The 27,500-nt window shown below is 33.2% G+C and overlaps 1 protein-coding gene across 50 annotated transcripts in view; it reads right to left on the reverse strand.

Moving 5' to 3' along the window:
- Positions 1–27,500, reverse strand: part of LOC145303484 (uncharacterized) — a 578,993-nt gene that overhangs the window by 473,352 nt on the left and 78,141 nt on the right. For all 50 annotated transcript variants that reach the window (XM_080144904.1, XM_080144905.1, XM_080144871.1 and 47 more), the window contains 10 exons: positions 26,664–26,774; positions 21,791–21,901; positions 18,955–19,065; positions 15,886–15,996; positions 13,757–13,867; positions 12,674–12,697; positions 8,699–9,262; positions 5,039–5,065; positions 3,289–3,315; positions 737–772 (listed from right to left, as the gene is read on the reverse strand). In XM_080144904.1, coding sequence (XP_080001030.1) covers positions 737–772; positions 3,289–3,315; positions 5,039–5,065; positions 8,699–9,262; positions 12,674–12,697; positions 13,757–13,867; positions 15,886–15,996; positions 18,955–19,065; positions 21,791–21,901; positions 26,664–26,774 — 1,233 coding nt within the window. The remainder of the gene's footprint in view (positions 1–736; positions 773–3,288; positions 3,316–5,038; positions 5,066–8,698; positions 9,263–12,673; positions 12,698–13,756; positions 13,868–15,885; positions 15,997–18,954; positions 19,066–21,790; positions 21,902–26,663; positions 26,775–27,500) is intronic.

Consider the following 27,500-nt stretch of genomic DNA (forward strand, 5'->3'; position numbering starts at 1 on the left):
ATTTTTTTTCCTTCCTTTTTTGTGTCACAAATGAGAAGTCTGATGGGGAGAGAGAATATTTAAATGTCAAGCGCCCAAAATTTTTATTACATCAGTGATAATCATGAGAGCCTCGGGAAGAATTGGTGCTAGTGTGTTTTCAAGAGTTAGAAGGGGATGGCGTAAGATCAGAAAACTTTTGCCTTTACTAATCAGCAGAACATTACTACTGTTGGGCAAGTGAAGAGTCTATTAAGTATGTGTGCATAGTGTGATAATGCATGGGAGTGAAAACTGTTCAGTAAGGGTTGATAATATACGTGCATGGATAGGAATCATGAGAATGATACGATGGTTATGCCATATTAATCTTAAATACAGGTTTAGATCTGATGAGTTCAGAATAAAATTAAATCTGGATCGTATAAGGAGATGTGTGCAGAACAGGAGACTTCGTTGCTTAGGTCACATTGGAAGAATAAATGACAGTGCTTGGATTGGTAGATGTAGAACGGTTAAAATGTGTGTGTGTGTGTGGGGGGGGTTCAGTTGTCAACTAAAGGCAAAGAAAACCATGGAAGAAATGATAAGAATGGATTTGAGAGAAATAGGAATAATAAAGACCTGGCAAGAGATATGTTGGTTTGGAAGTTAGTTTGTAAAAGCCGTTCAACACATGCCAACATGTAAAACAGACGTTCAACTGAATACGATGCTGAATGCAAATATATATATATATATATATATATATACAAACCTTTTTCTGCATATTTTATGAAGATCTCTTCTGTTCCTGTAATGAAGAATTGCAAAGAAATCATTATTTGTATTCATATTTTTGACAGCTAAAAAATGACATATAACTTGTTTCTTATACCTATGCAAGTTAGCTATGTTTTCTCATGTAATTAGGCTTGAGATGGAAAGCAATGTAACAATGTATTTTATATAGAGATTTTGTCTGTCTGTCAATCACATTTTTTTATGTAATTTTGTGTGATAGAGATTTTTTTAACGTAATAAATACATTGTTGAATTCGTCTCATTTTCGAAATTATAACTGCTTTTAGAAATGAAAAATATTGCATCAATAGCAAATAATAAATTCTCGAGATATCAAAACCGAAATCTTGAGATCTTCAGTGCGACATTCTACCAATTCACCTATTTGGAGTGTTTTATAAATAGAGCTTAAAACATTACCTTAAGAAATATATAACTTTGGCGTGACGTCATAGATTTATGATTTACGTCATGTCTCAAAACATGAATTCAAACATAAGCTATAATAAATAAATAAATAAATGATAACATTATCAATAGCGTTGAAAGTTATTTTAATAATCCCAAACAATTTATTTTGCATTAACTACATACTGGCGTTAAAAACTTTTTCATATTTAATATACAGTAGAACTTGGACATGTAGGCCCCATAATTCTAGTATATATATATATATATATATATATATATATATATATATATATATATATATATATATATATATATATAAAGGCAGTTTGAAATCTGTTCGGTATATAAATGGTTATGATTGCTCGAAATATTGTTCAAGGTTGTGAATCATATATGAACTCTCGCAATTATTAAAGTGTTCAATGGAATCTTAGCACTATGAAACCCCCATGAGACAGATATTCCAATAGGAATGTCTTAATGCTAGATATGTTGTGCCCCCCCCTAAAAAAAAAGAAATAAGTTTTTTTTAAACTTCCACAGAACAAAAGGTCAATCATCACAAACGTTTGAACAACATAATAGACGCGCAGGTGAGGTTACAGAAATGATTGATGAAAATATCAAAGTTAAATCATTATGTGCCAAGTTGATGATTGGAATAGAAAATGAGATTCTTGGCTGAATTTATGAAAATTTATGAAAATTATGAAGATTATGAAATGAAAATTATGAAATTTATGAAGATTATGAAAATTATTGATTTATGAAAATTATGAAATTTATGAAAATTAAGAAATTTATGAAATTACGAAATTTATGAAATTTACGAAGATGATGAAATCATGAAAATTTATTAAATTTATGAAATCATGAAATCTATGAAAAAGAAGAAAAGAATAGCCTTGAGCCCCTAAGGGGCATAGGCCATCTACAACTTTGTAGATACTTTTGTAGCGACTGAGTTCTTTTTATGGGGTGAGGGTGCTGGCCCCACGCTCAACCTTCCCAGAAGGTACATACAGCACCTAGCCTTCCCAAATGGTCACCCAGTGACGTTACAAGTTAAATAAGAAAACTGGTTTATTTTGTCATTCAAAGGCACGCTGTTGGTAATATGGCAATAACGTTATGTTAAGCAATGATTTTTGAAGTCATGATCGTGCTTTCACCGGAAAACAGTGAGTAGTTCGTATTTTAGATAGGTTGGGAGGATTCCACTAACCTATTAAAATTAGCATTTTATTTGGTTTATTTATTTTATTATTGTTATTTCTCTTTATTTTAGGGTGTTTTAAGGCCTAGTTCTCTGTCATCATGAATTGTTCATATTTTGTAATATAAAATCATTCAAACCATCAGGGGATATTTTAAGTAGGGTATCCCAGATAGTGAATATGGTATTTTGGTGTCTCGAACTAGTTTAGTGAATAGATCATATCCAATTTTGGCCTTGTGCCATATCGTAAAGAATTTTTGTCTAATTTTTGGGATAAATATAATCGTGCTTTCGGTGTCACATGTGTTGGTTGCATTTGTGTGATTCATTTGTGGTTTTTAATTTCATTTGGAGGTCACTGCTTATTAAGGCCTGGAGGTCATTCTAGGATAAGGCTTTATAAGTGTTATATAGATGGTGAAACAACAAGATCAGTAATGGTGGAACTTGGATAGGGCTTAATTATTTAAGAGGACGGATCAACAAGAACTTATTTACATTAGATTTGAAAACGACCATGTTGTAGTCCGCTGGAAAGTAGCCCCACGATAGTGTGTTCCACAGATGGACAGTTCTATGAAAGAAACTTTGCTCGTGGAATTTTCGTTTAGTTTTAGGAACAAATAGAGAGTGGGGGAAATTGTTGGTAGTTGTTGTAGCAAGACAAGTATTTGCTGCAATGTTTTACGGGGGAGGGGTTGAGGGTTTAGGGTTAGGGTTGCAAGTGTTTTGTAACAGTGTTATTCCATGTATTCTAAAAAAAAAAAAATGTGTTCCTTGTGAGTGATCATCATTTTCAGTTTGCTGCACGAAAGAAAAGATCTGTCTATTTTTTATTACATACATTTTGGTCAAAGCGAAATTAACCAAATTAGAAAGAAAAAACAAACACTTACTGATATATTCCAGAGCTTTTTTATGACCTGTTGCAAAAGAAATTGAAAATATTAGAGTTACAAACTAAAATATTATATATTTTAACATGTCTAATTTATTATCTACTTTTGTTTACCCCCCCCCCAGCAACGTATATTGCCATTTGAACGCAAGAGTTACTACTGTGTCTACAGGGGATTATGTAAAGGGATGAGCTAGATATTTGTTTACGTTACATTTAAACCTCTGTACAGTCAGGGAAGTAGAAAACAGAGAAGGAATTCCAAAGTCTAGCAGACGGAGGAAAGAAACTATTTGGAAAGAACACTTTCCTCATCTAAAGATCGCTACAGTGATGAGCTGGGATTTTACTGCGGATTTACCCACAGTATGTGCGTCGAGGTGATACAAGTGCAAGGATTTCATTAGAGCACTTTCCATTAAAGTACTTGTGAAGCAGGGATAGGGATGCAACATTGTGGCGATGGGACAGGGGTTGAAACCTGGTTGACAGTGCAGGAGATATTTGGGGGTGGGGGATCTTGTCTAAGAGGGAAAGACTAGTGGTAGATGCCCCAGCTCATACACAACAACAATACTTCATGTATAGGCAAATGGTGGTTTTGTAGAGATACAGGATACTTTCAGCATGGTAGAAGGAATCCACCTTCTTTGAAGCAGCCATCTTGGCAATGTCTTCAATGTATTTGTTCCAATTCATGTTGCCTGTGAATGGTAAGCCAAGGAATTTGAATAATGAGCTTTTAGGTTGAGTGTTATTAGACATGCCTTTTTTTTTTTAATTAATATTGAACTAAAAAAAAAATTTAATTAATATTGAACTAAAAAAAAATTTAATTAATATTGAACTAAAAAAAATTTAATTAATATTGAACTAAAAAAAAAATTTAATTAATATTGAACTAAAAAAAAAATTGATTAATATTGAACTAAAAAAAAATTGATTAATATTGAACTAAAAAAAAAATTTAATTAATATTGAACTAAAAAAAAAATTTAATTAATATTGAACTAAAAAAAAATTAATTAATATTGAACTAAAAAAAAAATTTAATTAATATTGAACTAAAAAAAAAATTGATTAATATTGAACTAAAAAAAAATTTAATTAATATTGAACTAAAAAAAAAATTTAATTAATATTGAACTAAAAAAAAAATTTAATTAATATTAAACTAAAAAAAAAATTTAATTAATATTGAACTAAAAAAAAAATTTAATTAATATTGAACTAAAAAAAAAATTTAATTAATATTGAACTAAAAAAAAAATTTAATTAATATTAAACTAAAAAAAAAATTTAATTAATATTGAACTAAAAAAAAAATTTAATTAATATTGAACTAAAAAAAAATTTAATTAATATTGAACTAAAAAAAAATTTAATTAATATTAAACTAAAAAAAAAATTTAATTAATATTGAACTGAAAAAAATTTAATTAATATTGAACTAAAAAAAAATTTAATTAATATTGAACTAAAAAAAAAATTTAATTAATATTGAACTAAAAAAAAAAATTAATTAATATTGAACTAAAAAAAAAAATAGCAATAATTATGGATCGTTCTAATACCTTGCTGTAGCCATAGCAACAAAACAATAAAACAAAGTTTATACATTTACATAATGCAATTGGTGAAAATAAATCTATTTATCTCCTCTTTGTAATGTTGTGTGTGTGTTTTTGTTTTCTGGTAAAAACTTATACTTTGTGAAAATGGTGAAAGAGACAAGAAATATGACTAACCTTTTAGATTCCAGTTTCTTATATAGCCTGCAAAAATACAAAAGAAAAGTAATAATTGTCAGTAAAAATGGACATAATCTTTTCTTTTATTCAATAATCACATTTCAACATTTTTATAGACCATCTCTCTCTCTCTCTCTCTCTCTCTATATATATATATATATATATATATATATATATATATATATATATATATATATGATGAAAATAATGGAAGTAGTATTCCGACAAAATAGAGAAATAAAAAGAAACAAACCGTAATATGTGTTCATCAACGTTTCGTCTTTATTTCATCCAGAGGAAGTCTCGAAATAAAGACGAAACATTGATGAACACATAATACGGTTTGTTCCTTTTTATTTCTCCCTCTCTCTCTCTCTCCCTCTCTCTCTCTCTCTCTCTCTCTCTTTATATATATGCGTATGCATGGATCGTCATATAATGATTAGATCACTCTGACAGCCGTCAAAAACATTTTTTTAAATTAAATGTTTAAATTTCAACAGTATTTCTCGTGGTTAACGGCGATCGAATGAATTAGGTCCTTGCTAATGGAGTCAGAGATGACTTCTGTTTCCCGGTTCGAATTTATCGACCGGTGTTAATCATAACGACGCCCTACACTGATGATTCCCAAAAGGATAAATCATTAGTGTCTGTAGGTATTTAATAATTATTATAGTAAATATTATGTATATATATATATATATATATATATATATATATATATATATATAAAAGTATCATAGTTTAATTATACTCTAAACAGAAGCATTCATTTAAAATGCGCCTGTCTTATCAAAGAACCTACTGTTGATTTTGTTCCCTTTCTCCGTGTGTCAGAATAAAACTGCTCAAATGCACTTGTGATATTAGGCTGTATAAAAATGTTTACTTTGGGTCAAAATCGGACTTCCTTCTTTAATCAGATTTGTTCAATTATCGATTGTTGATATTTATCGAGAACATTCTGATACAAAACCTACGTAAGAACACTCCCAGATACATCAGGTACATTTGTGTAAGATTTAAAAAAAACACTCTCCTGAAGGTTCAATCCTTGGTATGAGTGAGACTAAAAATATAATTTCAAATTACTTAAGGCTTCTATCTGCTCATGATTAATGGTATAAGAATATGTTGATTAAATAAGGAACCCATTCAAAATGGCATGCAGATTCCCAAGTCTGACAGAAAGGTTCTCGAGATCGACTGATATTTTTGGTCAAAATGTTGTGAGAATAACGTTCAAAATAAGAACAGTAGTATGAATACCATACTTTGGAGTAATTGCCCCAAATCCTATGGTAATTGCGCCAACTAAAAAAAAGGCGCTCTTTATATGTGAGGTTGCCAAAAGAGCACTTTTAGCTTGTTGTTGCAATTACCCCAGACTTAACGCAATTACCCCAAAGTACGGTAATCCAAATACTCAGGGGGTTACATCAACCTAAATGTGTAAATAACACTCAGGATGGGATTATTAGTTTGATTAATCCAAATAATACTTAAGGTGAGATTATTAGTACGATTAAGTGAAATAATACAGGACGCACATAATTTATAAAACTGTTAATATTATTTTATTTTTTTACTTTTGTCTTTCAGAATATAATAGTAAACTTTGAGCCCAACGTATTGAAAAAAATATTCTTCTTCAAAATGTTATGGTCAATCAAGAAAAGAACATTTTGCGTTCGAGGTCTATTTTACTGACAAATCATAAACACAAAGCAGGATGTTTGACTGGATTCAAAGTTTTTAATAATCACTTTAAAAGAAAACTCAACCAACGGGAATAACTCTTATTAGAAGAATAAGCATTGTTCACCTAAGCTATTAACATTACTTATTTTTTATTTATATGATCTCTGACCTTCTTAGAAGTGTAGAGTTAAACCCCTTTCCTAATATCAAACATGGAGATTTATACACCTGAAGAAGTTTACATCGACCGAAATGTTGTGCAAATGACACTCAAGATGTGATCATTAGTTTGATTAATCGAAATAGTACAGAACTCACATAAGTTATAAAACTGTCACCATCGCGTATTAGTTATTGCTTTATAGACTTGCACATGTTTTTCCATTTTAAATGAATTCATTGTAATTGAAAGCACAAATCCGTTGTAAATATAACAAGTATCTAATATATAAAATAGTGCCACCCGGATTTTAAAAAGTTGGACCTAAGTAGCACTTAAGCTGACAAATCAAACTTTGATTTTGACTGGCCAGTATTCATTCATTGTTATTGTTGTACCATGTAAACCTGGATTAGACTAACATACTTCGCTACATGTAATTTAAGAAATGCTTAATGCAGTCTGGCTGTGCAGTAACATATATAGAAATTTTTGATAATCACGTTATAAGAAAGCTTAGCTAAAAAAAATAAGTTTTACCAAGACAATAAGTACGATTCACTTTTGTTATTAACATTACTTGTTAATAACATAAATAGGCTGGCACATAGGCTCACATATTACAATTCTGAATTTTTGAGATGAGGAATGAAAGTATTATTTGAATTAATCGGACTAATGTTCTCACCTTGAATGTTGTTTGCACAGCGTTTCGATCAATGTAACCTCCAACTTTCTCAGAAGTATAGAGTTAACCCTTTCCCAATATCAAACATGGCGACTTATACACCTGCAGAAGATTACATCGAGCGAAATGTTGTGCAAATAACACTTAAGATGAGATTATTAGTACGGTTAATTGAAATAATGCAGGACTCGCATAATTTATAAACTGTACATTTTATTTTAACGCATTGAAAAGAAATTCTCTCCCAACATGTCATGGTTAATCAAGGAAAAAAACATTTTGCGTTGGAGGTCTATTTTACTAACAAATCATACACTGTTGTGAAAGTCATCAAAAATACGGGGTCCTGGATATGACCTTAAACTATATCCGATGGTGAAGCCCCAGCTTGCGGGCTTTGGGGAGTGTGGAGCCACCCTTTAATTGCCATTGCTCCCAGATCAACTCCACAGTGGTAGTACCCGTTAGGGTTCCAACTATGGGTTACATAGAAACCAACTTAAAAAAAAAAAAAGCAAATATACTGTTAAAAAAATGTTCTTCAAAATCACTGGATTCGGCATTAAATAACCTGAAAAGGGTTGATATGCCGTAAAACAAAAAACAATCAACCAACAACCAACCAAAAATACAGGATGTTTGACTGGGTTCAGAAATTCAGAATTTGGAACTGTGCTAAATATAAATTCTAACAGTCTAATAGACACATTCAAATTCTTATTAGAATGGGTGTTGAAACAGAAAGGAATATTGATGCTGTATGAAATCAGTGGCATTGAGTCCTAACCTAGTTGAGATCTGGGAATCTCTTGAGATTCTTTGCAGCACCATACTTTCATTTGTATCCTTACAAGATTCAAATAAACACTGATAAAATTGAATAAAGTTTACGTTTTTTTTTTGTTTTTGGCTAGAATGTATTTACAAAACATGTTTAAGAACTAATGAATCCCTGGCAACGCCAGATCGTACAGCTGGTAACTAATGAAATGCTGTATCTACTTAAGTGCACAGTCAGATAAGCTTTTTTGTTTATTATTTTTCGAATCAACAAAATAAAAATATAAGATAAATCAAGTATCATTACAAGAGAACGTTTACTTACTCCAATAAATTCTGTACATTAGTGGCCATACATATCTTTCGAGTAATCTGTAGTTGGGTACTCTGACAATAAACCAAGAGCGTGGACGGCTGGCTATTCTCTTCAGACCAAGCTCGTACACTTTTCCAATGGCTACGACAAACACCTTGACATATCTACGTTTCAAGAGATTGGCTTGTTTTGTTGTCCACCTCAGATTCTTTGATCTGCCATTTGTGATGATGATGGCAACGTTGACTACATGACGCCTGGCTCCACGTTTTAGAGTGAATGAGTATTTTCTGAGATATGCCAATGCACGATTGGTGTAATCTTGTCCTCTGATATATGGAATTCTGTCAATGGCTCGTAGAACTTCATGAAGATCCTTATAGCTCTTCAAGTTGAACTCATTTCTTACACGAGTGCTGTAAGTGAGAGCACCAACTCTCACGTGACTTGGTGCGATACGGAAATACCTGACAACGTGTTTCACGAAATGTTTCACCCTCCTGAAGTTTTTCAATCCAACATAAGTGGATGTGTCGATCACAAACATTATGTCCATTTTGGCTGTGTCACGTGCTGAAAAACAGAATAATTTTGTATAGTTAGCGTTTACTATGAACATTTGTTATGCTTAGTTTTCAAGGCTTGAATAAGAAATCGTTTACGTTAGGTTTGTCAAAGAACTACATTGACATGGTAGCAATTTTGAAAAGAGAAATTGCTAAACAGGCAAACATTATCTTCAAGTAATTAAGCTGTATCTTAGTGTAGAATCCGGAATCAGTAGAAAACTTTAAAACAATCACATCAAATGTGCAATCTATGGGCCACATGTAACCCTTTACAAGCAAATTTGCTACCTTTCACATTATTGGTTTATATTTCTTAGGATATTTTTCTTATCGGTATCATTTTGATATAGTGCGATTCTTCCTTTAGTCATCAAGTCCAGTATGTTCGCTTTGTGTATATATCTTGTACTTTTTACGTTTTTCTTTCATGTAATCACGTGACTTTTGTGAACCACAATCTATGTATTGTTTCATGGCGTGGTGACTTTCAGTTTGACATTTTTCTTAGGGTCATGTGTGTTTTTTTTTTCATCAATTTCGATTTTTGGTTCTTTCTTAAATTTCTTAAAGCGCTCCTTTCATGTTTTTCAACAATTCTACATAGTACCCCAAACAAACCCGACAAGCAGCAAAAATCTCATCCCGACGCAGTATATATCCCTAGATGTAAGAATGCCTTCTACTCCAATAGTTTCTTCCCCAGAATGGTTGGACTTTGGGACTTCTTTCCGGGTTCCTGCTTTCCCAACTGTACCTACATGCAGAAGTTCAAGTGTAATGTGGACAGACATCTCGCTGCTCAATTCCCTATATAGTATCCCTGCAACTTATGTCCCCGATAGTAGCCCCCTACATCGAAGTGGCAATGTGCCTTGTTTGGGGTGAAATTGGAATTGAAAAAAAAAATTTGTTTCAGCTTTATTGTCCCTATATATTGCTTCAGCTTTATTGCCCCTATATATTGCTTCAGCTTTATTGCCCCTATATATTGCTTCAGCTTTATTGCCCCTATATATTGCTTCAGCTTTATTGCCCCTATATATTGCTTCAGCTTTATTGTCCCTATATATTGCTTTAGAACTGTATTGTTCTTCTGGGGTTCGGTTGTTCTAGTTTTGTTCTTCCTGTTCGTAAAACTGTCTTTCATTGATTTCAAAAGTTTTATTTTGTTTGCACTGTTCAGATTTATATGTGTGTCTTATCAGCTCCTGCTTTATTTACTAATATTTTATTTTGTTGTAGCTTTTTATGTTTTCTGTCTATTCTTTCTTCTTTTTTTTCTTTATCAGTCGTTTTTTCATCTTTGATCGTTTCCTCCTCTCTTTAGCCTTATTTACGGTGACCTGCACTTTTCATTACCAACGACTGTTCGCTAATAATAACAAGCAATGTTTGAGTGACAAGAATTCTCTCCAGATTTCCAGCATTCTCTACCTTTTTGATAACCATTGTAAACCATTTTTGTAGTATCGCAGTAACCATTTATAATTGATTCTCACTGGAAACGACCATTGATTATCCTCCCAAAGATTCCAGTACTTCTACACTTTTTCAGTGAAGGCCTCGTTGTTGTCATCCTCCTTGTTCTTTCCATCCTCCTTGAACCTTCATGATCATTTGGTGTAGTATTAGCCGAAACATGTGTGTCTTTGTTTATTTTTTTTTTTATGTCGGTTTATAGGATTTCTGTCAGTTTCAGTTTCCTGGGGATCCAGTGATGTGCTTTTTCTATGTTTTGTGTTATTTCTATTTAAACTTACCGGTGGCATTTATTGGTTATGTTTTTTACATTCTAGTATTTTCCTTAATATTTTTGCTGTTTTCACTATTCTCATACATTGTATGGTATTATTGTTATTATTATTATTATTATTATTATTATTATTATTGCCACTCACTAGGAGTTTTCACACAGATCAACATTAGCGATAAATCCCTAATAATAATCGGTGGTGTTCCCTAGAGTCTGAGTGACAAGTCTCCCCAAATTTTAGGTACTGTACACCTCTTCTGATAATTATTGCAAATGGCTTTGCGTTATCGTAACAGCTGCTTATCATTGATGTCTCACTGTCAACAACCATTAGTCTTCTTTAGAGTTTGGATTGCAATAAGCCTCCACAAGGTCACAATATTCTTCCAGTGGAGGTCTGGTTAGTGCTCTCTCTTCTCTGTCTTTCCATCCTCCTCGATCCTTCACAATTATTTTGTGTAGTGTCAGCCGAGGCTGATATTTTGTTAGGGGGCATGGTCAGCTTGCAACCTTTCTTCAGCAGTTTCAGTTCCCTTGGTTACATGTGCTTGTCTTTCTATGCTTTTTTTTTTTTTTTACTGCTGTTGCAGTTTTCATGTGACTTGTTAGTTTGTGTAAATTGGTTTTAGCATTTGAGAGTTCCCCTTCAGATGTCAGCTGTTTACATCATTGCTGTGCGTTGCATAGTCTCCGTTTTCCCTTTGATTCCAATTTAATTGTTATTTACTCACTGGTAGCAGTCACACAGGCCATCATCAAAGATTTCACTTTGGGAACAACCCGTAATGTTCTCTGGAGTCTGAGTGACAAGTCTCCCCAGATTTCCAGTACTCTCCACCACTTTCGATAACATTTGCAGATGAATTCACGCTATCGCAACAGCCGCTTACCATTGATTTCTCGTTGGCAGCGATCATCGGTTTTCACTGGAATTTGGGTGGCAATAAGCCTTCCCAAGGTCCCAGTCCTCTTTGCACTCATCCAACGGAGGTCTGACTAGTGCTTTCTCTCTTTGGTCTTTCCACCCTCCTTGACCCTCTTCAACTCTTTAGTATAGTACCTATTGATACCAATCCTTTACCCTATTTTATGTTGGTGTGGTGGGGTTAACATACAATTATATTCTCAGTTTTCTTGTTTCCATGTGGTGTTTCTTTGTGCTTTACCTCTGTAATAATTTCTATATGTTCAGCTTGCACCTGTGGCTCATGTATATAAGTCTCCACATTCAAGGGGTTTTCTTAATATTTCAGCCATCTTCATTATTGTTATCCGTCATATCTTCTCAGCCATCCCTTTGATTCCAATTTCGTCAATTCTCTTTTCAAAGTTATTTAGTATTGTTCCTAAATCTCCTACTATTATTGATGCTATCTTGATTGTTTTTATCTTTCATTTCTCTTTCAGCTCTGTGGCCAGTTCATTGTATTTTCTCCGCTTCTTTGTCTTCTTGATCTTCACTCTGTGGTCTGCTGGAACGGTAAAATCTACAATCCGGCAGGACTTTTCCTTTATTTAGTTAAAATTGATTCGCACTTTCAAATTATAGTTATTCAATTGTATGCTCCTAACAATATAGTTTTAAAATGGAACCAAAGAAATCTTGTTATTTTTAATAACATTAAGTAAAAGAAAAGATGACTATAAAATGAACATACTAACCTTCTTTAAGTGTTATAATTTTTACTGAAAGAGAAAAAAAAAATTTATTATTCAAGATTTAAATGAAGTTAATTTAAATTTTAGCAGAGATAGAATGAGAATGCCTCAAGAGTTAATACTCTGCCTGTATGTATGGTTTTAAATGTTTGAAAAAATTGTATTTTATTTTCAGTCGAAAAAGTTAAGAATAAAATCTTTGTCACATTCTAAAATTAGGGAATATCATTTTTAAAACAAATTCTAATAAAAGCAATCGATGAATTATTTATCTTCACCCCTACGGCGGGATGATGTGACACAAGGATCGAAAAGTGGGATTTGAAAAGCCAGCATCCTAGAGAAAGAACACTTTAGCCTGCATAAAATTTTATTTTAGAAGCATTTGATGCTTTCAGGCCAAATTTCACGAATTTATCCTTATTTTTATTTACTTGAAATTTACCCTTTTCTGATTATTTTGTATAAATATTTATGGTTATCTTCAAGTTTTGTTACCCGCCTTTTACAAAGGTTTTTTGTTTTTTTTAATTACTATTTTTTTTTTAATAAACAATCTTCAAGTTTCATCACGCGAGATTTATAATTTTTAAATTAACAGGAAAACACCTTGGTATACTAACGTGTGTGCACAGTTTTTAATGCAATAAATCAATCCCCCATATTGGAACCACTAAGCGAGAACATGAACACCCCTCTTATATAAAGGATTTTTCATTTAGCAATCTAAGGGCAATAATTAATGGTCAATGTGCACGAGAGTACCAACTAAACAGTTGATTTTTAAGGGTATTCGAGTCTATTTTGAAGGAATATCGCATTTATAATTGTCACCAACAAGTATTTTTCATGATACTATTTATTATTCAATGTGCTCCGTATTGTTTTCGTATGTGTGCATTCGATTTTTGTGCGCATGTAAAAATTGAAAAAAAAAAAGACGAAAATAAAAAAAGTATACTGGTGGAGGTACCACTCGTACATGTGAATCAATAGATAGAAATTCCTGGAGATTGGTTAAATGGCGAAACATGTAAGAAATGTTGCTAGTATACTTTAAAGAAAAGGTTACAAATTGTTGATTACCTTCAGAGCAGGTTTTTCCTATAAAACGTCCTTTACATTTGCAGAAATATTTTTTGTCTTTGTTGATGCATTCAGCTCCGTTTTTACAGGGTTTCAGTCCGCATGGATTGGCTGCAAAATTATTAAAAAAAGAAAAAGAAAAAGAAAAAACAGTGATATATTTGCATGCACATGTATCCAACAAATTATAATTACAATACACCAAGAAAAAATATTTGAATACGAATCTGAACAATCGTTTTTAATAAGATTAATTTTTTAATTATTTTATGTTAAATTCATTCATCTCGTGTTATACGTTGTATATACGAAGCATATGGTGTCATACTTGGCATGGCGAATTTCAGAGTTCTTGAGAAAGTGCAGAAATGTCTTTGTAATTTGATTGGCAGAAACCTTTCTTCTTCGTTTCTCAATTTTTGAGATGAGGATTGATTATTCATATTATTTGGATTCTCTACTGTTCTCATCTTGGGTGCCATTTTCACAATGTTTCGGTCGCTATAACCTCCGACCTTCTTCAGGTGTATCTTGTCAAACTCGGAAAGGTTTCTGTCGAACTTGGGAATTTGGACGGAATTTCAATTGGAATGGGGTTAGTATGCCTTCGTTCTGTCAGCCATGACTAGGTAGAAGTTCTATATAATTTGCAATTGTATTTTTCGCTCACTTAGAATTGAACTTTCAACCTTCAGAATATCATTTTTATAATGTATTTTTCTAATTACTCTAATCACTGTACCACGTGAAGTAAATAAAGGGTTTTGTTTGAAATTCTGTTCAAATTCTCGAATTTGACAGAAACATTCCTGAGTTCGACAAGATACACCCGAAGAAAGTCAGAGGTTACATCAACCGAAACTTTTTGAAAATGACACTCAAGATGAGAACAGTAGTCCGAAAAATCCAAATGAATAACCTTTCTTCTCATCTGTGGCCTCTTTTTCACATGTGTGCGATTTCATAAGTTTCGCTTTATTTTATAGATACTATTATGTCATGTGGTCTTCAGAATTGTCTGATCTATTCTCTGCTTCCTTTGTTCCAGCTCGTTTGACTAGTTGGTCTATTGATCTACATAAATTCGCTGTTTTGATAGCTCATTGAGTGATCTCCCCTCTCATTGGCGTCACTTTCGAAATGTACTATTGAAGACGGTGTGAACGTAAAACCTATATAAACAGATTCGGATTTTTCAATATAACTCAATTTCTCTTTGACTCGAAATGAATCAAGTAATATTCAAATCGCTAACTTATGAATATACACCCCCAGCTAGGTGTTGGGGTCGAATTTAATGATGTAAATCGATATAGGTTAGATAAGACCAAAGGTTTTAGCCCGTTAAAATAGGCAAACGTTATAGCCTGTTGACTTAGAATGAATGCTTTATGCCAAATTGATGGTTGAATAATGGTTAAAGTTGTGCTCATTTTTGCATTAAATACTAATCCCTATTAATCCCCAACTCAGTATTAAAGAGATACACTAATACTTAGTTCACTGCATCTTTTTATAACAAAGATCCATACAAGATTTCAACCAGATCGGCCCAACAGTGTCCGAGAAAACGAGTAAATGTGGTACTGTGATGACTAATCCCTATCAATTCCTATTAATCCATAACTCTGTATAAAACGAATACCATAATAAATAGTTCGCTGCACATTATAATAAATAGGTCCATACAAATTCCAGCCAGATGAGCCCAGTAGTTTTTGAGCAAAAAATGTAATGAACGGTTAGACGAAGAGAAATATAAAAAATATATAGAAACTTTTGTGAAAGTAACATTATCAGTCAATGCAATATTTACAAGATATACGAAAGCTTATGTAACCTAATAGCTTCTTTTCATAAACCACTTACTTTTAGAATTCCCTCCTTGCTTCCTGTTTTCTTGACTGTACCAAAATTTAAATGTAATGTAAACAAACATCTGGCGGCATATCTCCCCACTTAAGATGCCCCTATAAATCTAGCTCCTAATTCACGGTAATCTATACGTCTCAATTTGGGGTAAAAAAGATTTTTTTTTAATACATAGAATAAATAGTTTTGACTGGAAATAAAAAAAAAAGAATTGGAAAAGAAGTCAGAATTGTCTAAGTAAGAAATAATATACTTACGAACAATACATGTTTTTCCCATGAATCCATCTTTGCAGACGCACTTAAATTTACTGAAATGCTTGAGACATTTACCGTCATTCTTGCAGGGTTTCAAGACACATGGGTTGTCTGAAAAATAATTTTTTTACCATTTTATTATTATCCCACGACATCATAAGACTGCAATCATATGTTAATTTCGTTTGGAGTTGGAAACCATGTTTTAGTTTCAGAAAAGTTTCCGATGGTTAGTTATTCTATACAAGTCCTGGAGATGACGAATTCTCAGTAGACAGCAGTTCTGTACTGGTTCAGGACTTTATAATTTTGCAACCAAAGAGCTAAAGATCTTTCTCGGGTTAACGCGATGAAAAAATTATATGCAACGTTTCTAAAAAGGTTTGATTTTTATGGAGCAATTCTGGTTTCTGATTGGTTGATAGCAAAACGTGAATTAATTTGATTCATCAGTTTCTAGCAGCAGCATTTATAAATAGAATCTCCCAACTTTGAGGGGCCATAACCCATTATGACCTGTTCGTGATGGGATGAGTCTCATAGTAGCTTCGGCGGCTTAGAGACTGGGTAGAAATTACTCGTCAAGGACTCGTTCTTGACACTCAGCTCGACAGGTGCGGGGCCTGGGTATCACTCAGGAGGTCCACTCTCCCAGGCCTTGCCACTCGGCTTTCTAGTGAGGCAAGTTTATTGCTTATCGCCGTGGAATTCCGACGGGGGTGCTCAGGCAATTTTTGTCGAGGCAAGAGTGCTCCTCCTTTAGGGGAGCTTGCCTATTCCCCACTTTCCGACTTTGTGTCACACTTTGCTGTAGGGAACAACAAACAAATATCTACCCCATTATGATTAAAAAATATTGCAACAGGTTTCCCATTTTTTCGACAGAAAAACAGTTTTTAATGCCGGTTTTTCATCCTTAAAAATGTCGAGTTTCTTTTTTTCTAAATAAAGACGGTCTCGAATTTCTCGGATATTTAATTCGTTTTCATCTTGTTTTTGCCTATCGTCGAGCACTTGTTTTTTTAAATTTTTTAAAAATTTTTTAGTGAATGCGTTTTTATCTTCTGTCCCATCATGGTTCTCTCTTTTTTGTCTGACACAAATCCTTAGCTTTTGCAACATTTAAATTAAGACACAAAACAAATAAACAATTCACATTCATCCAACTTTGTCAAAGACTGAAGGAGCCTGTACATCCTACCTACAGCCATGGTCTTTTTTTCCTGTTTTGGTGATAATCATTTTTTGTTCTTGTTAGCTCCTTACATCAAGTGGTTTCATGTCTTGTCATAAAAAATGTATTAAGGTTCATTTTCTCTACATAACTATCACTCTAGCCTGGTTAATCAAAAAATGATACAAAATAACATGTCTATATTTTTATATTTCTATGTATAGAGTTTATTACTAAGCTAAATGACCAATAATTATGAATTTTGGAATACAAGTGCTTGATGTAAAGGGTCGAAATGCCGGCTACATTTACTTTAATTTAGACATATGCCAAGCGAACAAAAAGTGAGTATATGCTCTTTGTGAAAATTCAGATTTTTCCAATTTTTTGTTAAACGTTTATAAGAATTAGACATTAATTAATAAATATTTCTACAATTTCAATTTCTTTGGAGTATTTTAAAGGATTTTTCAGAATCTGTGATAAGGGCTACCCGGCGTTGCTCGGGACCGTATAAACAATGAAAAAACAAAAGCAGATATTGAACATATGTTTTATTCTTAGGAGAGAGGAATCTCTCATCTCTATGTATTATTTGTTTTATCTACCCTAGGACTGGTATTGTTCATGTTTTATCCCTAGCATAGGTAATTTACAGCATGTATATGAAATTGTTTTACCTTAGGGAGAAGAGAACAGGTAATATACAACATAATGTGTCTATATTACATCCCTGGCAACGCCTAGAAACCAGCTAGAACATGTATTTCAGTCAATCTATATTACATCCTGGGCTATGCCGGGAAACCAGCTAATCCTTATTTAGTGACTTGACCACCAAAATACCTCCCTAAGTGTGTCCTTTCTTTTGAACTTATTAGATATAGGTATCTAGAAATGTGTGTGAAATTTTGTTGAATGTATTGTTCACTATGATTTTCTTATTGTTCTACACAATATCAACTGTAGCGAAATAAAACAGTAAACTTAGTGTAGTGTTAGAATAAAGAGCAAAGGAAAAAATTAGAATCATATTCTGTAATTGCAAATCTAAATTTGCTAGCGTGTATCAGTATTTGCCAGGTTGTGGAAATTTGGAATTTATAACATATGTAGTGGCCTTTTCCTAGATACCTATTGCTAAAAATTATACTTTCATTTTGTTAGAAAAATCTCTCTTCGGATGCCCTGCATCATCCAAAATAAAAACAAATATTTTTATAATTGTTTCAGTACATTGCTACACAATGTGAAATTTTTTAACGTTTGTAAAAAAAAATCATGAATGTGCTTATATTCCAAAAAAGAAAATATCAGTGCACAGTATTGAAAGTGTTTGAGATTCAAAAGTCTGTAACATTTCTACTAACTTCATAAGATGTCATGTGAGAAACTGAATTGAATATCAAGACATTATCTGAAGCGTTTTTATTTTGGTGTAACATATGTGTTTACAGTGAACCAAATATTTCAGATTTGCTTTGATTTTAATTAATAGTCATTAGACATGAATAAAACAAGACTCCTGAATTCAAATTTTCCTTCTAAGACACCTTAAGTTAAGCAATAAATTTTTAGACATTTTCTAGACACAAAATCCATGTAATTGATTTTGTTCAAAAATTGGAATAAGAATTCTAGCTTTAAGGTTTAGTAGCACTATATATCGATTTTAATCTTCGTAAGTAGATACAAAGGAACGAAAAACTGTTTTTTTTTGTTTTGTTTTTTTTCAGGGAATTAATTTTACCTATCCTGGAAGGAGTATTCTTCTATTTTCATTTATTTATTTATTTATTTATTTGTACAAAAGAAAATAGTTTCTCATAAAATTTTAGTTTGAAAATTTCCTTATAATGAAAGAATTGATTTTCATTTCCAATCTGTCAACTCACATTTTTCACACCTGCGACCATAAAATCCTTCTCGGCACGTGCAAGCATATTTGTGGTCTTTGTTGGTGCATGTTGCTCCGTTCTTACAAGGATGCTTTCCACAAGGAGACACTGAAATAAAATAAGTAAACATATTTCTTCAATAAATAAAACATTTGTCTGTAAATTAAATAAAGAAAACTTCAAATGTTTTAACACCTGTAACAAAGACATCATACAGTGTGATTGCTGCATTACCCTGCATGAATTAAGTTACTGATATCAAGAGCACTCGATTATCGATATTAAAAAAAATAAAAAAATAATATCTAATAATTTTGTAGCAGAAAAGGAAGTAGGTTTATATATAAAAGGGACACGCTGCCCCCCCCCATCCCTAAATGGGAATAGCATATGGCAGATGACTGACGTAATGAAATCTATCTCATCTCTCTGTTTCGCTCACACACACACACACACACACACACACACACACACACACACACACACACACACACACACACACACACACACACACACACACACATATGTATGAACTTAAGTTGTCCCGTTAATGTTTTCAACGACCGTTTTTTCTCTTTATAACAAACCTCTTTATAAATTAACATTGGTGTCTGAACTGTTTCGGCTGGTTTATACACACGTCCGAAAACCTGAGTGACACCTAAGAGTCATGGGGAACCCCAAAACGGAATGTTTGTATAATTGTCTATACATGCTCTGTAAATGAAAAGTATAAGATCAGCAGTTCTATTAAATTAATTTCAGGTTTTACATTTTCACACAGTTCTTTCCTTTTGTCTACAAGCCTGCATTTGCACATATATTAAGCTTAATGCATGTTCCTCATCCCTCTTTCCCCCCCTCTCTCTCTCTCTCATACACACATATGCATGCAAAGTTTCTATTCTGCCCTTTGGAATAAACCTTTTAAAAACTAACCAACAAGTGTCTGTGTTTTGTCTCAACAGACGGAAAAGTAACCTGGGTTCACAACGACGATGGTGGCGACAACATTGATAAGGCAATCAATCTGCATGCATAAAGGACTTTATGCAACCATCAGTAAGGATGTATTTATATACATCCTTACTGATCACACAGAACTGATAAATTGAGAATAGATTAGATTTAACTAGCTACATCACTTTCTGTTACGGATTTGATTTTACCTGTGAACCTTGTGTATTTCACTTTATAGAATTTTGTTTTGTTTAATTGTATACAAGAGAGAGAGAGAGAGAAAAAAAATAACTCGAGTTCTTATTCAAATTTTCTACACTGTTAAACTGTCTCTTTGATATAAACACATAACACTGGTAGCAAGTGTCCTTTTAGAAAACTCTGATTGGATTGACTCTTTAAGCTATTTCTTTCTTTTCTCTTTTCTCAACAATGGCAAGTTGTTATCTTTCAGATTTGAAGTAGTTTCTTCAAGAAGAACACATAGATTTGATTACACGTAACATTGGTCAAGGTAGAAATATTGAAACCTTAAATGATTTCAAGTGTAAAGCTTAACTAAATTCTCTGGAGCTGACGACGGCTAAGCGGTTAACAACATGAACTGACAACCCGGTTCTGCCAAGTTCAAATCCAGTCCATTCTACAGAAATACTTTCTGTTAGGATGTTGACAACTTTGTCCCTCATGTAAGTGCCTTATGTCAAGAAAGATATAAAGGAAACCAATGCTAATAATGGAGTCCTCTGATTCATAAGAAATGATACTCTGTCTAAAAGCTGTCTTAACTGGTAATGTTTGAATAATAAAAGACGTGTTTCGGCATGCTTTCCCCCCAAAACAAGGACGACTGACGTAGTGAAATCTATCTTATCTCATCTCCTCTCTCTCTCTCTCTCTCTCTCTCTCTCTCTCTCTCTCTCTCTCTCTCTCTCTCTCTCTCTCACAGACACACACTAAACAGAAATTATGTGATTTCTGGATGAGACACTCTTCCTTGCTCTTAGTTGGCAATGCTAGAATGAACTAAATTTAATGAGGATCTGTAGATCTCAATATAATGGGACTTGAATGATCTTCTCAATTATCTATTTTTTTGATTGCAGGTGAAGTTTTAACACGAATGGAGAGCTGTTACCACATCTGGGAAAGAACTGCTGGAAGCAGCCTATCCTGGCTTGACAGAGTTCAAAACCGGCTTTGAAACTTAATAGGTGATGCCCTTCTCCCTGCAACCTCCCCCCTCACAGAAGAGACGTTGCAAGCCTGTCTCTACTCGTTATTTTCATGGCAAGTGCTCATCTGAGCTTCACTCTATTGTGCTCCACTGACAAACTTTTACAAAAAGCACTCATCTTGGGATAACCACTATCAACAATTTCCTCTACTCTCTAGCTGTGCCTAAATTTAAATACAAATGCCACGAATAAAGCTTCTTTCCTAGAACTGCCTATCTGTGAAACTCTGTTCCACTGGCCTGCTTTTCAGCTGACTAAAACATGGACGTCTTCAAGTTCAATGTAAACAAGTTCTTGTCTTAAATCATCAAATTATACCCAATTTCTATGACTAACGATCACTAGGCTGTTGTCTCAGTGACCATCATGCACTCATTAACCCTTATCCTCGAATGGCCTTCAGACCTTGATAAGAGCTGACTCCATTGTAAAAAAATGTAAAACACGATAACACCATATGTACAGCTGAAAAATAAAAATACTTTTTAATTATTTATTTTAATTTGGTTCTATTAAAATCTACAAATATGTTGGATCATTTCTCCCCCTCCCCTGTATTTCAAAGTTGTAATTTCTTTTATTAAAATAGTTTGGAAAACTAGTCATTTCTAATAAATTATATGGTAATCACTTACGCTTGACACATCGAGGTCCTTCATAGTCTTTAGTACATTCACAACGATAATGGATTCCCACCGGAATGCATCTACCTTTATGGACACACGGCTTAGCATCACAAGGATTAACTAAAAAAAAAAAAAAAAAAAAGAGAAAATGAAAAAGAATAAATGAAAGAATAAACAACTGGAAATATAAATATAAATTATATTGTAAATAACATGATTTAGTTATATAAAAAATGAAATTTATTGAAATTCTAAAAATTTTATGTAAAGAATATAGACCGAAAATTTCCGTAAGTCACTGGCTAGGCAGAATGAAATATCGATTCTCCAGATGCAATGCTATAGCAGTCACATCGATAATCCGACTAATTTTTCTTTATATATTAAATAAATTTTAAAACTATTTTATACATGATCATGTAATGATATTACCTGCCGGGGCAATAACAATTCATCCTGCTACAGGCTAAGAGTTGGATGAGGTGTTCGACATGGGGTATGAGAAATTTATCTTTTTCTCCAAAAGTCTGGAATATGTTTTATTGCTGATATGATAAACAGAAATGAAAAGTGAAGTTGACATGGCGACGAGAGGTCTGCTCTGTTAGCTGGAAAAGATTGTCATAAAGTCACCTGGTCTTAGTTAATTGTCAGACCACCAAGTGAGGAGGAAACGAAACTTGTAAAATGCGAGAGTTAGCTGATAAGTTAGTTTGGACAGATAATACAGTTTCTTTGAGAGAAAAGTAGTTTGAGTTGAAGACAAAGAAAGAAAAAGAAAAAAGGGGGGGGGAGAGAATATGGTTACGAAAGAAAAAGAAAAAAGGGGGGGGGAGAGAATATGGTTACGAAAGAAAAAGAAGAAATTTACAAGAAAAAAGAAAAGAAAAAGAATATAAAATAATGGGATAGAGAGAGAAGAGATTCATAAGAGAAAAGAAAAAGAATCTAAAATAGTGGGAAAGAGATTCAGAGGAAAAAAGGAAAAGTAACCTTCAAATGACAAAGGGGGAAGAAGCCAATTTTATAAAAACCATTGTGTTTTTAGAAATAAGAGTCTTTCGCTGGTTAGCATCGAGGAGTGCACATCGCCGTGGCCTCCCGCCCAGTGGGGCGGGGACCAGAAACCCCCATAAGAGCTAAGTTGAAAAGCGCTTGTTCTTAGCTGTGAAATGAACTAAATGAACTTAAGTTAATCAACCTGCATCAGAAAACTGTTAGGAACCAAAGGAACTCGACAAGTTTTACCCTAAATATCTTAAAATGATTTATAAATAATTATTTTGTTTGGTTTATAAGAAAACAACCCCGAGTTTTTCTTTGTTTCTTGATTACCAGCCTAAATGAAGATGCAGTTTATTTCAGGTATGCCCTGATGCTAGACGATGGAAGAGACAGACCAGATCCAGCACGAAGCCAAAGCGACGGCTGAAGTGGACAATGTTGCCACATGGACTTAGGGTCATGCACGTTTCGCATGCCCTGAGCAACAGAGCTGTATTTTCTAGTGACCAGTGAGAGTCTGGTCACACTTGAGGGGTCCGCCACTAGACAATTAAGAATGTAACCTTACTGGGTTGCATCTATGGGCCTGTGAGCCAGAGCGACGAACACGGCCTGGGGTACATCATAAGTATGCTCCCGTGAACCAGTATAGCAACGGATGCGGCACGGGTGTATAGGGTTATAATCACAGATGATATCTTTTGAAAATGTCTTCCAAACTTCATGGGAAACGTTTTTTTATTTTTTTTTATTTTCTGTCAGTCCATTTAGGTTAACCCGTTATGCTTAACTTAAAAAGAAATCTTACTATCTTATAGACAAAATCAATATATGTGTGTCGATTTAGTACAATAAAACCTTGTGTACTCTGCAAGAGAGCTTTTTAAATCCCTCGATTGAAGAGCCATCTTTGTGTAGCATGGTAGTAAAAATAACAAGGGTTTGTAATAAGAACAAAAGGGAGATAATTAGAGTTTTATAATTCGCAAGGCCGCCTATTATTGTTGTCCTTGTTTCGCTGTCGCGTTAGACATGAGTGTCTGCTGTTTTCTCGTGTATTTAGCCTTGTTGATTAATTGGTTATCTCTGCCGGGCCATTAATTGTAGTTCTTAAACATGATATAACATGCTTGAAGAAAAGACGTGTATAGTTATCTTTTTATAAAGATGTGTTCTTCTGTTTCATTTCTCTAAGTCACAACAATAAATACTGTGCAGACATTGCATTCATAATTTATATGTGAGACTACTACACTCTGCAGTTTGTTCATGTGTATGCAAAACACTACCTATACTTGATTTACATAATCTGCTACATCGTTTCTTTTCCGATTGTTTCTCCTATCTCCTCGTCCTTTACATTATTTGATCTGTTTATCTTATTTTAAACATAATTTTTGAGGCAAGTGTTCGACTGAGCTCCAATCTTTCACAAAAACACTCGTCTAGCCAAAATCGCTATCAATAAATCCCATCACTCTGTACCAGTGCCTAAACTAAACAAATCTTCTTTCCTAGAACTGTCTGCCTGTTGAACTCTGTTCCGCTGGTCTGCTTTCCAGCTGACTACAATATTACTGTCTTCAAGTCCAACGCAAACAACTACTTATTGAATCCTCATAAATAATCTAATTATGCCAAATTTCCACCACAAACAATTACTACACTATTGTACTAATAACTACAATGCACACATTAACTCTTATTCTCGAGTGGCCTTTGGGCCTTGATATGTGGTAACCCATTAGTAAAAAAATATCGTCTGTCAGAATTACACCACGACATTACTGAATATTATTTGGTTTTGTTTTACTCGGTGTTTTCAGACTAGCAGGGCCTGTGGTAATTCTACAAGGGACTCATTCATATGTAATATATTGATGTTGGCATTATGTAGATGTTCAGAGTAAATGGAGACACTCTGATATTATTGTAGCTTTTTTGTTAAAACTGCAAAAGTATTTATCTAAGCTAGCACAAACGCCTGGTAAAGCCCGGTTATAAAGTACGCTTAAATATGATATTTTAATTCTTGCAGATTTTGTATATATTATTATAGAGTTAATGTTCTATCGATTTTTATATATTATAAAGTTGCGATTACAAAAATAAAAAAAATATATCCATATGACTGGGTGCATTAGCTTGACTCGAAACCGAGATAAAAAGTTATGATATATATATATATATATATATATATATATATATATATATATATATATATATATATATATATAACTTGAGTTCCTTAAGCCATAATCGAAACTGAAACCAAAACTTATGAAGAATTCTAGGTAATTATTTATGACAAGAAATGGAAGTACATAACAATTAAACGAACTGGATGTAAGCATGACACAGAAAATAATACACACGCTATCGTATTAATATATAGATTATCAATTCTGGTAAATTTCGAAACATAAGTTTTGAATATGTGTTACAACGTTGAATTAGATTGACACAGGCGTTTTGGAATAGATGAAGATGTTACGCTTAATTTTAAAATAATATTTTTATCACTAACACACTTTGATTGCAAGTATCGTAAGAATATTCTTTTTCTTTTTAAATCATTTTTTGAAACAACATTCGAAACAATGTCCAAAACAACGTTCAAAACAATGTTTGAAACAACATTCGAAACAATGTTCGAAACAACGTCCGAAACAACGTTCGAAACAATATTCGAAACAACGTTCGAAACAATATTCGAAACAACGTCCGAAACAACGTCCGAAACAACGTCCGAAACAACGTTCGAAACAATGTTCAAAACAACGTTCGAAACAATATTCGAAACAACGTTCGAAACAATATTCGAAACAACGTTCGAAACAACGTTCGAAACAATGTTCGAAACAACGTTTGAAACAACGATCGAAACAATGTTCGAAACAACGTTCGAAACAACGTTCGAAACAATGTTCGAAACAACGTTTGAAACAACGTTCAAAGCAACGTTCGAAAAAACGTTCGAAACAACGTTCGAAACAATGTTTGAAACAACGTTTGAAACAACATTCGGGACAATGTTTGAAATCACATTCGAAACAATGTTCGAAACAACGTTTGAAACAATGTTCGAAACAACGTTTGAAACAACGTTCAAAACAATGTTCGAAACAACGTCCGAAACAACGTTCGAAACAATGTTCGAAACAATGTTCGAAACATCATTCGAAACAACGTTCGAAACAACGTTCGAAACAACGTTTGAAACAACGTTCGAAACAACGTTCGAAACAACGTTCAAAACAACGTCCTAAACAATGTTCGAAACAACGTTCGAAACATCGTTCGAAACATCATTTGAAACAACGTTCGAAAGAGCGTTCGAAAGAACGTTCGAAACAACGTTTGAAACAACGTTCGAAAGAACGTTCGAAACAACGTTTGAAACAACGTTAGAAACAACGTTTGAAACAACGTTCGAAACAACGTTTGAAACAACGTTCGAAACAATGTTCGAAACAACGTTCGAAACAACGTTTGAAACAACGTTCGAAACAATGTTCGAAAGAACGTTCGAAACAACGTTTGAAACAACGTTCGAGAGGACAGAAGTCAGAGAGAAGGAGCATGATCACGTTTTATTCAGAAAAATACCTGGAAATAAATGTTGTTGTTAAAAAAGAATGAGTCGAGTTATTTCCTATCCTTAGTATCCTTTGCAAACGAAACTACGTGTGTTACTGTACACCTCATCGCTATATTTATCACATAACAGATGCTGTTGTTCAAATGGGAACATTTGAGGGACACTTAAGATTCACGGGGGACCTCAGAACGGAATGTGTGTATAATGGTTTATACATGCTCTGTAAATGAAAGTAAAAGATTAGCATTAATTTATTAAATTAATTTCAAGTCTTACTTTTCACACAGTTATTTCCTTTGTCTACAGGCCTGCATTTGCACATATATCCCTTTTCGTGGTTAATGCATGTTCCTCCATTTTTACAAGGGTTGGACACGCAGAAATCAACTGGAATTAGAATGAAATTATACCGAAATTAATAAAGATTTTTTAAAAGATAATCAAAGATCTCTATGATGTGGCATTTAAAGACAAACTATTACTTTAGAATTCTTTTCACTATTTTTCCACTTTAAGAAAACTATATAAAAGTTAAAACCTTTGAATGAACCCACCAAACTGTTTTTAGAACACGTTAAAAGTTCTATTTCTATTCATAAATCCACATACTAAAGTTAATACATTGCGAGTCTTTCTCTATTATTATTTTCATGGCTGATGCTCGACTGAGCTTTAATCCATCGTTCTCCCATTTGTTAAAACATTCATAAACATTCGTCTAGCTACAACCGCTGCCAACAATTTCTTTTACTGTGCCTAAAACTAAACAAAAATTTTATCAGGAAATTTTCTTTTCAGGAACTAACCGTCTATAAAACACAATGCCGCATGGCTGCTTCGTAGCTGACTATACCATCGGCGTTTTAAGTGTAAACAAAACCTTGTTAAACCGTCCATTTAGGTGATCGAATTTTGATCAATTTCTACCATTTCCCGATACTTATTATAAAGCCCTATCCTCGAGTTGCCTATGGGCTTTAATAATTGTTGACTTCTTAGTAAGAAAAAATAAAAAATACAAAAGTTGATGAAGGAAGTAAAAGTACATAATTAATAAAAACGTATAATACTGTATTGTTAAATATGAATCTCATATTAGGTTTGCATTAACAG

The sequence above is a fragment of the Euprymna scolopes genome, chromosome 19, assembly GCF_053919585.1.
Source record: "Euprymna scolopes isolate OS-2025 chromosome 19, ASM5391958v1, whole genome shotgun sequence".
NCBI classification, from domain to species: Eukaryota; Metazoa; Mollusca; class Cephalopoda; order Sepiida; family Sepiolidae; genus Euprymna; species Euprymna scolopes.